Source organism: Uloborus diversus, chromosome 3, assembly GCF_026930045.1.
Source record: "Uloborus diversus isolate 005 chromosome 3, Udiv.v.3.1, whole genome shotgun sequence".
Lineage (NCBI taxonomy): Eukaryota > Metazoa > Arthropoda > Arachnida > Araneae > Uloboridae > Uloborus > Uloborus diversus.
Window position 1 is genome coordinate 156866633 of NC_072733.1, and position 12458 is coordinate 156879090.

The 12458-nt window shown below is 31.8% G+C and overlaps 1 protein-coding gene across 1 annotated transcript in view; it reads right to left on the reverse strand.

Moving 5' to 3' along the window:
* The window catches only part of LOC129219007 (histone-lysine N-methyltransferase SETD2-like), a 187654-nt gene that overhangs the window by 62670 nt on the left and 112526 nt on the right, over positions 1-12458 (reverse strand). Inside the window, exon 14 of the mRNA XM_054853327.1 lies at positions 1969-2317. Within this exon, the coding sequence (XP_054709302.1) occupies positions 1969-2317 (349 nt within the window). The remainder of the gene's footprint in view (positions 1-1968; positions 2318-12458) is intronic.

A 12458-nucleotide genomic window follows, 5' to 3' on the forward strand; every position in this document is an offset into this window, starting at 1 on the left:
TTGATGCAGCCTGCAGTTCTTATGCAGATTTTATTTTTTTAAGTAAAATTCTAATCCAATTTTCTAATCTTTTGCGCTGCTTTCGGCGAAAGAAAATTCTCAATTCACCTGTGATTTTTTAAAGAAAAAAATAAAGCTTAAAAGCACAAGACTGATAAGATTTTTTCCGTAGAGCCTCCGGCTATAAACTAGCTGAACTTCGGGCCTGCCTGGGATGTCTGCCATTATAGCTAATTTAGATTAATATTATGCATTACATATACGCATAATGTACAAAAACTAACACACATAAGGCAATAAAATAAATGAGACAGGAATGTTCCTAGGTGCTTTGACTCCTTAATAGAGGCTACAGTTATTACTCAGATAATTATTACTCGATAGGTGTTCTTTCTTTTTTTTTTAAAGATTTGACTCCGTTCAGAAAACTAAGCATAATGTAAGCAGAAAAAAAAAGTATTAGGTTTAAAAATTCAGACCTCAAGGGAATCCTTTTTGTGCAGAAAAACTTTATCTCTGTATGCTAAACTGTATATTTTTAATAGTAGTGTTCAAACTTTTGAATAAATAAAAAAATACTACTCCAAGTTGAGATTACATGTTTCATGTAGAATACCTTTAAAACTATTTATTCGTGTTGCCAAAAATATGAAATTTAGTTCTTGAAGACAATTCCCAAATGTTTAAGAAAGTTTTAATAATTTACTTCATTGTTATTACAAACATTAAAACTTCTCTTGTTATCAAACTGGCGAGTGAATTGTTCCCCAAAGTAGAAACTCCAACAGAATCGAGTGTTTGTTTACACGGCGCGATGATATGACGTCACTGTTACTGAGTTGAGTAACGTTTTGCTAAGTGCATGTGGACAATAGGGTGTCCCGAAAAAAATTTTTTTCGTTTTTCTTAATGCAAGACCTCTCAAAATTTGCGAAATCGATCGTAAATTACAAAAATAATTTAAAAAATAGAATAAAACCATATCTTCAGGGCTCTACCGATCGTCAAAGTTTTGAAAAATTGTCATTTTTATGGCAACTGAAAAAGAAGTACTGTGAATAAAGTTATAAATTTACTGTGAAATAAAAGCTCGACAGCTGAAATAAAAAGATCGTGATTCGTAATATCAACACGAACAGAAAAAAAAAACATATGGTGATTACTACTGTAAATGCCTATATGGGAATAACCCCCATTTCCGCAGTAGAATCATCCACGAAGCTTGGCGCCACGTCTCGATTTGCATGCAACAATATGTTACTGACGACTTCAACTTTGTTTGGTTTCAACTTGCTAATTCCTTTTACTTGTTTCGAGGACTTGCTTGGCTTGACTCACGGGTGTTTTCTGCGTAGCCAAAGTAATTTTAATGCTATAAAAGTACAGTTGCAATTGTTAGTGTTATATGCCGATTCTGTTAGTTTTAAGTAATGAGTTCGAGACGTAGTGAGACTACTTGTGCTATACTGGGACCCTACAAGGAACTTGATGATCGGCAGCTACATACTGTAAAAGACGTCATAAAATTTATTTTATTTGTCAGGAGCGAACAGAAATGTATGCATAATGGAAAGGACCCTTCCAGTTCAGATATATATACAATTGTTTCTGAAAAAATCAACAGTATTTGGACAAAAGCTTCAATTCCAATCGTAACTAAGGAACGAGTAATTCAATTGAACCCTTTACAAAAATCACGATCGCAAAACTGAACCCTTTAAAAGAAGAGTATAAACTGGACGTTTTTTAACATAAAAATGTACATTACATTTTCGTCCTTTTTATATCATTTAAATTCAAAATTAGTGGCAAAATGCTCCCAATTTTTTCAAAAGTAGGGATTTGATTTAAACGTGGGTTTTCCATTTTTTCCAGATTTTTCTCTTAAAAGTACGGGGTCGACTTATATGTGAGTATATACGGTAATTATGTTTTAGAAAGAAAATTTCCTTGTAGAGAAGTAAATACCTGCGTCTGTTGATGGTAAACAAGATTAGGAGTATAAACATTGCCAGTAGTTTCAGAAGGAAGAGCTTGTCGAGCAAAAACTGGTTCAGTTCCTGGTGTCGGTAACAAAGCTGGACGAGTTGACTGCAGAGGTTTTTGACTGTAAAACATATCTGGTGCCGGAAAGCTATAATTTACATTTTCTGAATTGTATGTACAATTTTCATTCAAGTAATTTTCATCAACATCATTATAGCTATGATTTTCTACGTTCTGTTTCCTTGATAATTCTTCATCTTTCAAATGAATTTGCATTGCAAACTGCATGCGCCTTTCTGCTTTGGATGGCAATATTGCTCGATTAAATGACCTGAAAAAATAAATAAATAAATCATAATGAAAAAGTTACCATTGGATGCCTTTTACGTTAAATTTTAAGTAATCAAAATGAAACTGATCCACCTTCTATAAAAGCAGAGAAGAAGAGAAAAAAATACAATAAATACATAATAAAAGAAATTAGCTTTTAACTGGCTTACTTTTATTAAGTAAAAATAATGAACATAATAATAGTGATATACAATTTTCATTCAACATAATGACAAATTAGGAACGTTATTTAGCATTTCAAAATGTCAAACAGAATTAAAATGAGCAAAAAAAGGAAAGAAATTACGTAAAAACCTGATACAGTCGAACCCTGATTTAGCGAATTCATTGGGACCGAAACATTTATATGTTAAATCAGATTATTCGTAATATCAGGGTGCAATTTTTTTTTTTTTAATTGCACTTACTTTATCTTAAAGCCCTTATGAGCAACTGCACAAAAATATCCTTAGTTAGAAAGTGTACACTTTTTAGTTAGTATTCCGAAGACTTATTACACACTAGTTAATTTGAAATTTTGCTGTACTATCTAATAGTTTTGAACCATTTCCTTCTTGATACTTAACGACTAGAAATAGTTCTCCTTCGACTTTATGGAGAGAAGAAAATACTGTTTCATTTACAGCCTGCTGCATGAGATATGTTATTATAGTTTCCAGTCCATGTAAAACATTAGAAAACATAACAGTTTTAATGCGAGTTTCATTATCGTTTTCTGCAACAGAATGGCTATTGATTGGTTTCCCACTGGCCCATCAAATATTGCTGATTCCAAGAAAAGTCTTTTCCTTCTTTGCACAAGATGGATATATTACTTGGAAAACAATCCAATATTTCCTAACGCAAATTAAAAAAAAAAAATCGGCTGTAGAAATAATTCGTTAGTTCAGGGTTTATTATTCAGCAATTAGGGGTTTTTGCCTTCATTTTAGTCGGGGGAAAAATTGCTCAAACATGAAATTTGTTAAATAGAGGTTTGTTAAATCGGGGTCTGACTGTATGCTGAAAATTAAGCATATTTAAAACAATGGGAAAAGGAGTTTGTATAAAATCATAAATAATGACATACGGGAGGAAGCCTATAAATCAGTATACAGGGTGTCCCTGAATGTTGCATAAAAGCTCGGAGGGGAGGTACAGAGCACGATATCAAGCAAGAATCATTCAGGAACATATGGTCGCAAAGACAATGCTGACGCGCTACATGCATCCAAAGCCAGACACTGGTGGATGTGAAACAGCTAATAAATTTATTACAGAAAGAGGATTTTACACAACATTTTGGATTTTAAGATAGGTTTAATACAGTCATTAAAAATTGCAACTAGTAGCTCTAATACACGCTTCTCAACGAATGATGAAAGCTTGCTAGAATGGCTCGTAATTGATATGGTCTGGGTATTGTCATTGCTACGCATGTTTTACAGCTGCAGTTGCATGCATGGCAAAAAATCCCCACCCCACAAAAAGAAAAAAAAACTAAAATGTAGTGAAAAATTTTATTTGTGTAATAATATATCACTATTTCAAACCTGTTTTAGCAACTTTCAATGTTTGACTTTGTGTGCATGTAGCGTGTCAGGACTGAGTTTGCAACCATAGGTTCCTAAGTCATTCTTGCTTCTAATTGTGTTCTGTACCTCCCCTCCAAGCTTGTACATGGCATTTAGGGACACCCTGTATAATTTTTCAAATTAAATATGACTTCTTTCAAAATAATTTTCTTAGCCCAATTTGAAATCAGTAGCACAGCAGCTTCAAGCTAAAAGGATTTCATGTTAACACCAAGAAACTTTTTTCAAGTGCAAATAAATATGAATTTTTAATTAAACGGAACATGAAGAAAATATCAATAATGTAAGCATCCAATAGTGATACTGTTCATTAGGGTGGGCAAAAAAAAAGTTGGAATCTTGGTTTGGAATACACGCCAAAAGTTGCGTATTTGTATGTACAACTCATATAAAATATTATGAGGTTTAATCAACTCCTTGAGCCTTGAATTTCCCTAAAAATAGGGGAAAATGGGCAATTCTCGAGTTTTTTTTTAATGAAAATACATACCGTAAAACCCCTCCTAACGGACACCACTCTTATGCGGACAATTTTTAATTCCCCAGTTCCAATGCAATTAACATTATTAAACCCCTGTCCTGCAGACACCTCTCTATTGCGGGTAAAAAAATTTGTCCCGTTAGTGTCCGCATTAGAGGGATTTTACTGTATTTGAAATTTTTTCTCGAACATCATTCAAATGCTTCCTTTTAACATTCTTTCCAACATAACTTCAAAATTATTTACCTTCTTCACAGTTTTTAATTTGCACATAAGCCGTAAAGTTTTGCGAAATTAAACAAAAAGATTTTTTTTATAGCGTTTTTCGCACATTGCAATATTTCTTCTTTTTTAGTTCAGTTATTATTTTTTTTGCAATGAATGTGCCCAATGCAGCTTTAAATAGGGAATTCAATTATATTTTATTACAGTAAACAGTTCAGTTTCATGTTCCTTTCTGTCCTTTCCATCCACCCAGCCATGTTGTTTATATATTTACAATACATTTATGTTGAAAATTATTATATGATTTCAAACACCCAGAAGATGTTTTTAAAAAATACTGAAAGATTTTATATGAAACAAAATTAAATGTAATACACACCTCTTGATTTTTAATTAACCTATCCTACTCACATTTCTGAAAATTTCATTAAGAAATTAAAATTATTGATGAATGATACAAAAGTATATAAAGAGTATTTTTCAGGGTTCTTACTCAAATAGACTATAAAATTTCCCTGATTTTTCCAAGTGGGTAAAAGGAAAATTCCAGCTTTAAGAAAAAACCCAGGCTAAAAGCACTCAATTAAAATTTGCCCCAGCAAATATATTACTCACACATTGAAATGGACAGCACAACATTTTACACATAGCTTTGTTAAATTTATATTACATTACGTACAGATACTTTTATTTGTGCATGTTACAATAGTTTGGTTTGAAACAAATAGTACCTAAAGCATCAGATTATTAATTATTCTCAAAGCATTAATAATGTAATGGGGAAACTAAAAAACTTATCTATTGCACTTCAGCTCTAAGAATATTGTACTTTCTTAAAAAATAAAATTGATTTCTGAACTTGTACATTATCTTTTTAAGCTGAAGAAAAAAATTCAAGCAAACCATTCCGAGAAATACTGTCATCTTGAACAACTGACATGTTAAGCAAGGTTTTTTTTTTTTTTAAAAAAACCTTATTATGGCTTTTAATGGAATCCCAAATGTTCTCATCAACCTCTTAGATGGCTTTTGCTGTCCAAAATCTTCATAGTTGAAAAATAAAAAATAAATGATAATTTTTATCAATGATGTTAAGCTTGAATTAGCTCTAATGCAATTGAATTTAAAATTTCAACTAGATGTTGTGAAATGACTCCCATGCAAGTCCATACAGACAATTGAATTGGAACAGGAAAGAAAATAGTAGTAAAAATTTAAAAAAATATATATTTATGTCTAAGTGGTTACACACTTAGTTAAGTTAGCTACATAGTTAAGTCTTAAAGAAAAGGATGCATTAAAATTTCAAAATGCATAAAAATTCAGATGGGTTTGTATGAAGTAGTTCAAGTGCACAAAAAAAAAATAAATAAAAAATAAAATAAAATAAAACAAATAAATAAATAAATAAAAAACAAAAGTTTTACAAATGTGTTAGAAAAAGTTGTGAAAGATTAATTTTGGAGATAAAGGACGAATTTTCCGGCGAAGACCCTTGTGAAGGGTGCTTTGTGAAATGAAAGCAATTGCAAAAGGTCCATGTTTTCACAATAAAAGTCTGTGAAATTCTGTTTTTACATGAATTATGTTCGAATCCAATATTCCGAATGGCATAGGTTGCCTGTAATATGATAGAAAAATATTTCCCTGACTCTTTCAGAATTTGACAAAACAAGGGTTATCAATTTTCCAGGCATTTCCAGGTGGTGTATGAGACTTGATTTTTTGTGCAAATGTTTGCATACACGAAGAGAGAGAGAAAGAAAAAAAAACCTTGAAAAATCAATTTCTTCACAAAATATACTTGAATCAACTATTGCAATGATTTTTTAAATTTTACATACGACCTTTTGCACTTCTATAGTAAAGAACTATTGAGAAAAATTTTCAAAATAACATACAAAACAAAAACTAAGTTATCACAAAACCTGTAATGTAATGAAGTTTAAAAAATAAATATGAAAAATATATTAATAAAAGAAAGTAAAAAGTTTTACAAGAATGACATTTATACATGTGTTGTTTAAACTTATTCTGGCAGCAATTTGATTGTTTGCATGTTTCCTAAATTTATTCGACTGTACTTCATGACAACATTTTTTCTAATATTTATCTTTGTTAACATAGTAGATCTTAATTCTGTTTTAATTTTCTTAACAATGCTGAATGTCCTTTCATTATCTTTGGAAACTAGTATAAAAGCACTCTGCTCTCATAACATCATCATTGGATCATTCCACGTCAAATAACCCAAATTAAATAGTCAGCCATGCCATTATGTATCAGATTTCGTCCATTATTTTTTTACAAATAGATATCTATGAGATGGGCTCAAAATATTTTTTTAAAGTTTTTGGAATTAAAATTACAAATTGGAAACATTTTTCAAAATTTCTATTTTTGATCACTTTTCAGAATCACCTATTTGGTATAAACATAGAAAATCTCTAATTTCCTTATTTTTCAACCAATAAAGCTGAATTAGGTACCAATTTCAAGCTCATACTTTTCACTTTCAGTACAAACAACAAAAAGTAGTCTGTGCATAGTGGAGTGTTGCCACTCCTTATCTAAAGTCAGTTTTTATGCTTTTTTAATTGGGAGATTTAATAAGTCATATCTCCAGAGCACCAACTACTATCTGCTTCATTTTTTTTTCTTTTTCTTCTTTTTTTTTTTTTTTGTAGTGCATTTAAATCATTCCCATCCATCTATGTAGAAAAATTAGAAGGGTGCTTTTTGTTCTTTCGAAATAAAAAAATACAGTATTTTTTGCAGATAATTTACTTCAAATACAAGTTTTCTAGTATTTAAAGCCTTTTGAGTATAAAACAGCCCAACAGCATTCCTGAACAATTAATACTGGAATGTCAAAGAATAAAAACTCAGTAGTGTAAATCGTAAAAAAGTTGTTCACTTTGGAAAAAAATTGCGCAAAAACCTCCATCTCAGAACTGACAAAATAGAAAGAAACAAACCTTTTGATTAAAATAAATATATTAAGAATAAAATAGTAAAAACAGCTAAAAAACATTTCTAATGGCCTTAATTTGCATTTTTGGACATTAAATGCCAAAAAAAAAAAAAAAAGAAATGTATTGAATCACTATTAAAAAGTTTTCAAAACGTGAACTTGTTTGAATTGCGTAACACCTGACAACGATCTTCTATTCTTACATTACTAATAAAATCCAACTATAGATTTCTCTTAGGAACATTAATTTTGCTAATTAAAGCATTTTTAAAATCTCTATGACAGGGATGAGAGTGGTCAGAGAGCAAAAAGGAGGAAATCCAAAAAAAAAAATAGTAAAATTATGCAGAAAAGGAATGATGTTCAAAACTGCACCAAAATAGCTCCTAGAAGCCATGATATTCAAGAATGTTGGTTTATTTTAGTAAGTTACTAATAGCCTGAAGCTAAGCTGAAAAACAGGCAACTTGATACCAAATTAATTGAGGTAGTGGTCTGCTGGCAGGAAATAAAACATAATCATATTTAACAAATAAAACAATTTATTACGTAAATACATTCAACTTAGTAGACATTAAAAAGTGTTAAGCTCAAAATGGGTTGAAAATTCGGTCTAATCATAGTGAAGAAAAAACACAAAAACATGAGTTGCAAAAAGTCATACTACACTGGAATAGAGTAAAGTCCGATTGCTACTTGAATAGAATTCAATTGGAAAGCAGTTGATACTTGGAACACAAACACATTATATCCAGGGTGAGTAAAGTATACTCATTTGTCCCTTGACGCAATATTGTACCGGAAAATAAGAGGAACTCCGACGAAACTCACTTGGATGTTGATCATCATTCCGGGTATGCTGTCGGTAGGAACACCGCATATCACAAAAACATGTAGCAATAGACATCAATCACGGGTTGGTTAACATATTAGACTTTCATCTCAATTATTTCCTTCCGATGCATTAAACAACTATGTAAAAACACAACAAAAAAATTCTAAACTTCCAGCATCTCATCTTCATATATAGCAGCTATACCAAAACTTCTAAAATTACCAGGAAGCTCAAGTGGCCCATTGCATGTCAGAAAACTGGCGGCCACAGCACGCTACCTCAGCCTGTCAAAACAATGAAAAAACGGACAAGTAAAGGAGAATGCAAACAAGCCCCGAGTGGAAATCGCTCAGCATATTTATTGCCAGATCCGATCGGGCACGCGGTAATGTGACGAAAGCATAATTTGCATTGCCTAAAAACAACTCAACACTACAAAACACAGCTTGTTGATTATTTAACATTGTTTTTACCTGTCAGTCAGTATATATACATCTCAACTGCTATCTTATGTCACAAATGGCGTGCTCGATCGGGAACATTCCAAATATTGCCAATTCAAGGCATCCAATCACAACACTTGCAAAATACAGTTCAGAAAAATTCCAATTCGAACTTAGCAGATTCAAAAATGAAAACATGTGGAATTGATTTGTTCGTGAAAGGGTTTTTTCTTCGGGATGACAAAAGGTAAGTTACAATTTATATTTTAATTATCACGAAACCCTCCAAGAATTAATAAATAAAGGCTTTAGCAGAACAAAGATTTCAACAAAAAAACGGCTAATTTTACACCTTCAAAGCTAACACGAATATTTTTCCATATTAACTATGTTTGAAATAATTGGGAAGTAATTAATGCAAGTGAAATATTGTTCAAAAGCAAAATATTAATTTTTCAGGATCAAAAAAACAACTTGCAGCTGCCGCATGAAATTCCAAAAACTTTTACAGTTTAATTTGTAAAGTCAAAACCATTTGAGGTACAACATAAATATTTTGCAAAATTTCTTAAATGCATAAAAAAAATCATTAAAATACGTGACCGTAAGAGAATTTTGCATTTTTCTAAAATAAATTTAAGAAATGAAAATATTATAGAAATAATGTATAAAATAAGTACATATAGGATAGTATATGGTAAAAAACCTTCACACATTAAAAATGATTGAAATATTGGCAGGATGCAAAAAGATTGAAATCTCAAACAAGGCACGCAATTTTCGGCAAAGCACGTGTTTGATGTCGTCGGCATGTTTCCCGATCACATGCTCTTATCAGATATCATAGAAGATGAAATTTTGAGGGGGAATAAGAAAATGGTGACCAAAAATTGGGGGGGGGGAGGGGGAAAGATTTTAAGCGCCAACAGACAAAGCTGGAATTCCGGCAAAAGCTAGAAAAATCTCATCCCTGTATGAAACTTTGTTTAAAATTGATAAAAGTCCTTATTTTCTCATCTTTTGATATGAAGGAAATGTGTTCCATTTGACCATCTTTTCAAAGAGCTGAAACAGATGGTATTGAAGGAAACTTTATAATAAGTCATTCTGCAATAAAGGAAAAAAAAAATGTAAGAACCTTGTAATTGAATGAAAGCTACGTGTCAATTCACTTTCAAAAAGCAAAAAGAACGACGTGTACAATGTGTTTACATCATTAAAATAATAGTAACAATTACTTATACTCATAACAGGTACAAAATTATTTACTTCTTACGTAAAAGATTTTTTTTTTTTCAATTTTCACTCAAGGAAGTTATAATAAGTTAGGTTTTCAGGAAGTATTAACTCGTCTGGGACGGCAGCCAGCAGAAGATAGCGCTCTCTCAGGACGGCAGCTGTTACACGTGAACTGTGCGTACAAGCCGGGGCAATTTTTCCTACTAAGCCTAATATGAACTTTCGAAAAGTATGCATTACAAAATCATGGACAAAACATACACTTAATGTAGAAATAAAATCATTTTTTAATGTATGATAAAATGTATCATAATTTTAATCATAGCAAAAAAAAAAAAAAAAATGGATATTTAACAATAAAAATACAAAAGAGGAAAAATATTTGCACTTAATATTAGGAAATACTTAGAGAATATTGTAACAATCAATAATTCAAGGCTGGATGAAAAATTTTCAAAGCACGGAGCAATGCCCATTTTACATTCATAGGTTTTCGACTACTTTTTATGTATTTTATTCATTCATAGGTAGTTTGCGTCTTTTATTGTGCTTTGAGCTAACTACACATCTCCATCTTAGTTCTTTGCTTCTTTTTCAGCATATGATTTAAGAAAGTAACTATTGTATGAAGAACTTGAATAAGAAAAAAACTATAGTTGTTTCAATGTCGCCCGAGAGATCCATACATGGATAAGTCATAAATCAAGATATTTTCTCCCCGGAAAGATAACGTGTTCACCATGGCTACACTAATGAATATAAAAGTAAAATCCCTTGCTAGAATATCTCCCATTAAATCCCATTATAAATGGAATAGAAACTAGAAACAGCCACATCAAAATGAGCATACGTTTCCCTTTTCACTTGCTATACTTTGTTTCACTCGAACTTGGCACTGAAGGGAAAGCTTTGCGAGCCGAATTGCAGCCGTAGTCAAAGAAACGAGGTTATACTGCGTAAAAAAGTAATTTAAAATACCAAGAACAAAACAACTATCCTCGAATTTTTCAAAGAAATTAGATTTGTCTCAAATGTATTTCATCATAATTTTATCACAAATGCAAGGCTGTGAATGGGATTTCATTTTGCAACAGCGGAGAGCTACCGATCACCAAAGTAATTAACAAATAATTTTGAATGATGAAAAAATTAGCAGGAAAAGTAATTAATAGTAATAACTAAAAGAAAAGAACATGCTCTGACAGACGCATACTCTGTCTCTGGTGATTTCTTCGTTCGCTGATAAAAAGCATGTGCCCACTCGTCAAAATACCGACTATCCAGTATATATACAGTGAAACCTCTCAGGAGCGACCACTCTCTGTTCCTGAAAAAAGTGGTCATTAATGGAGGTTGGTCGCTCTTAGAGGTCATTAGGTCATTTTTTAACATGCAAAGGTAATATAGCACCTATGGAAATTATTCATATTCTTCCTGCAGGGTAATCAAAAGCAATAGAATAAGAACGTTTAAACAAAGAAACTTTTTTTTTTGAAATTTTTAATGTAAAATGTAATTTTTACATGATTTTTACATTTAAACACTATTTAGTAGCGTTAAAATATGTAAAGAGATTTGCCTGCTTCAGGCTTTTAGTTTTGTCTGAAACAACTTTAGATTCTAACTTAGCTTTTAGCTGAAAAAATAAATTATTAATGTCCTCATCATTAGTGCAATCTGAGTGCAACATAAGATTATCTACCTCTGTTAGAGTTTGTTGAGCTGACAGCCTTGGTCCTACAGCATCCGTCAACCCCGCGTTTTCATCAACTTCATTAAATGTATAACATCAATACGTTTCTCGAGCGTGAGATCAACTCGCTTTTTCGACATTTTTACTGCGATGTTGATCAAATGCAGATCCAATGCAACATTGAAACCAATACTTTAGCTATTCGAATGAGCTGTAGATTTTGTTCACTCTAATGACCTAGGATTGGATCGTTCCAACACCCCTCTCCCGTAGTAACCAAGAAATTCCAAGAAGCAATCCTTTAGAGAACTTCTATTCTTATCACCCTTCCTCAATGATAGGGAACACACGCCTGACTTGACTGGTGATATACCTGTGCAACCTTTTAACTTCCCAAGGGTCCGAAAAATTACGCCCTCCTTTTTGTGACATTTTTGAGGTTTAGAACAGGAGAAGACAAAAAAGGAACGTGTTTGAAACCACAGGGAGAATAGATTTTAATCCCTTGTTCGGGTTTCTTTCCACTTCTGTTAACAAGAGAAGACTGATTATGTGTGTAAACTAAATGTTCTATTGCTTTTCATTTGTTGTCTCTCCTTTTTGGTTTCTAACGAAAAATTCCTAGCATTTGTTACAGCTGAAGTTTTCGATATGCCG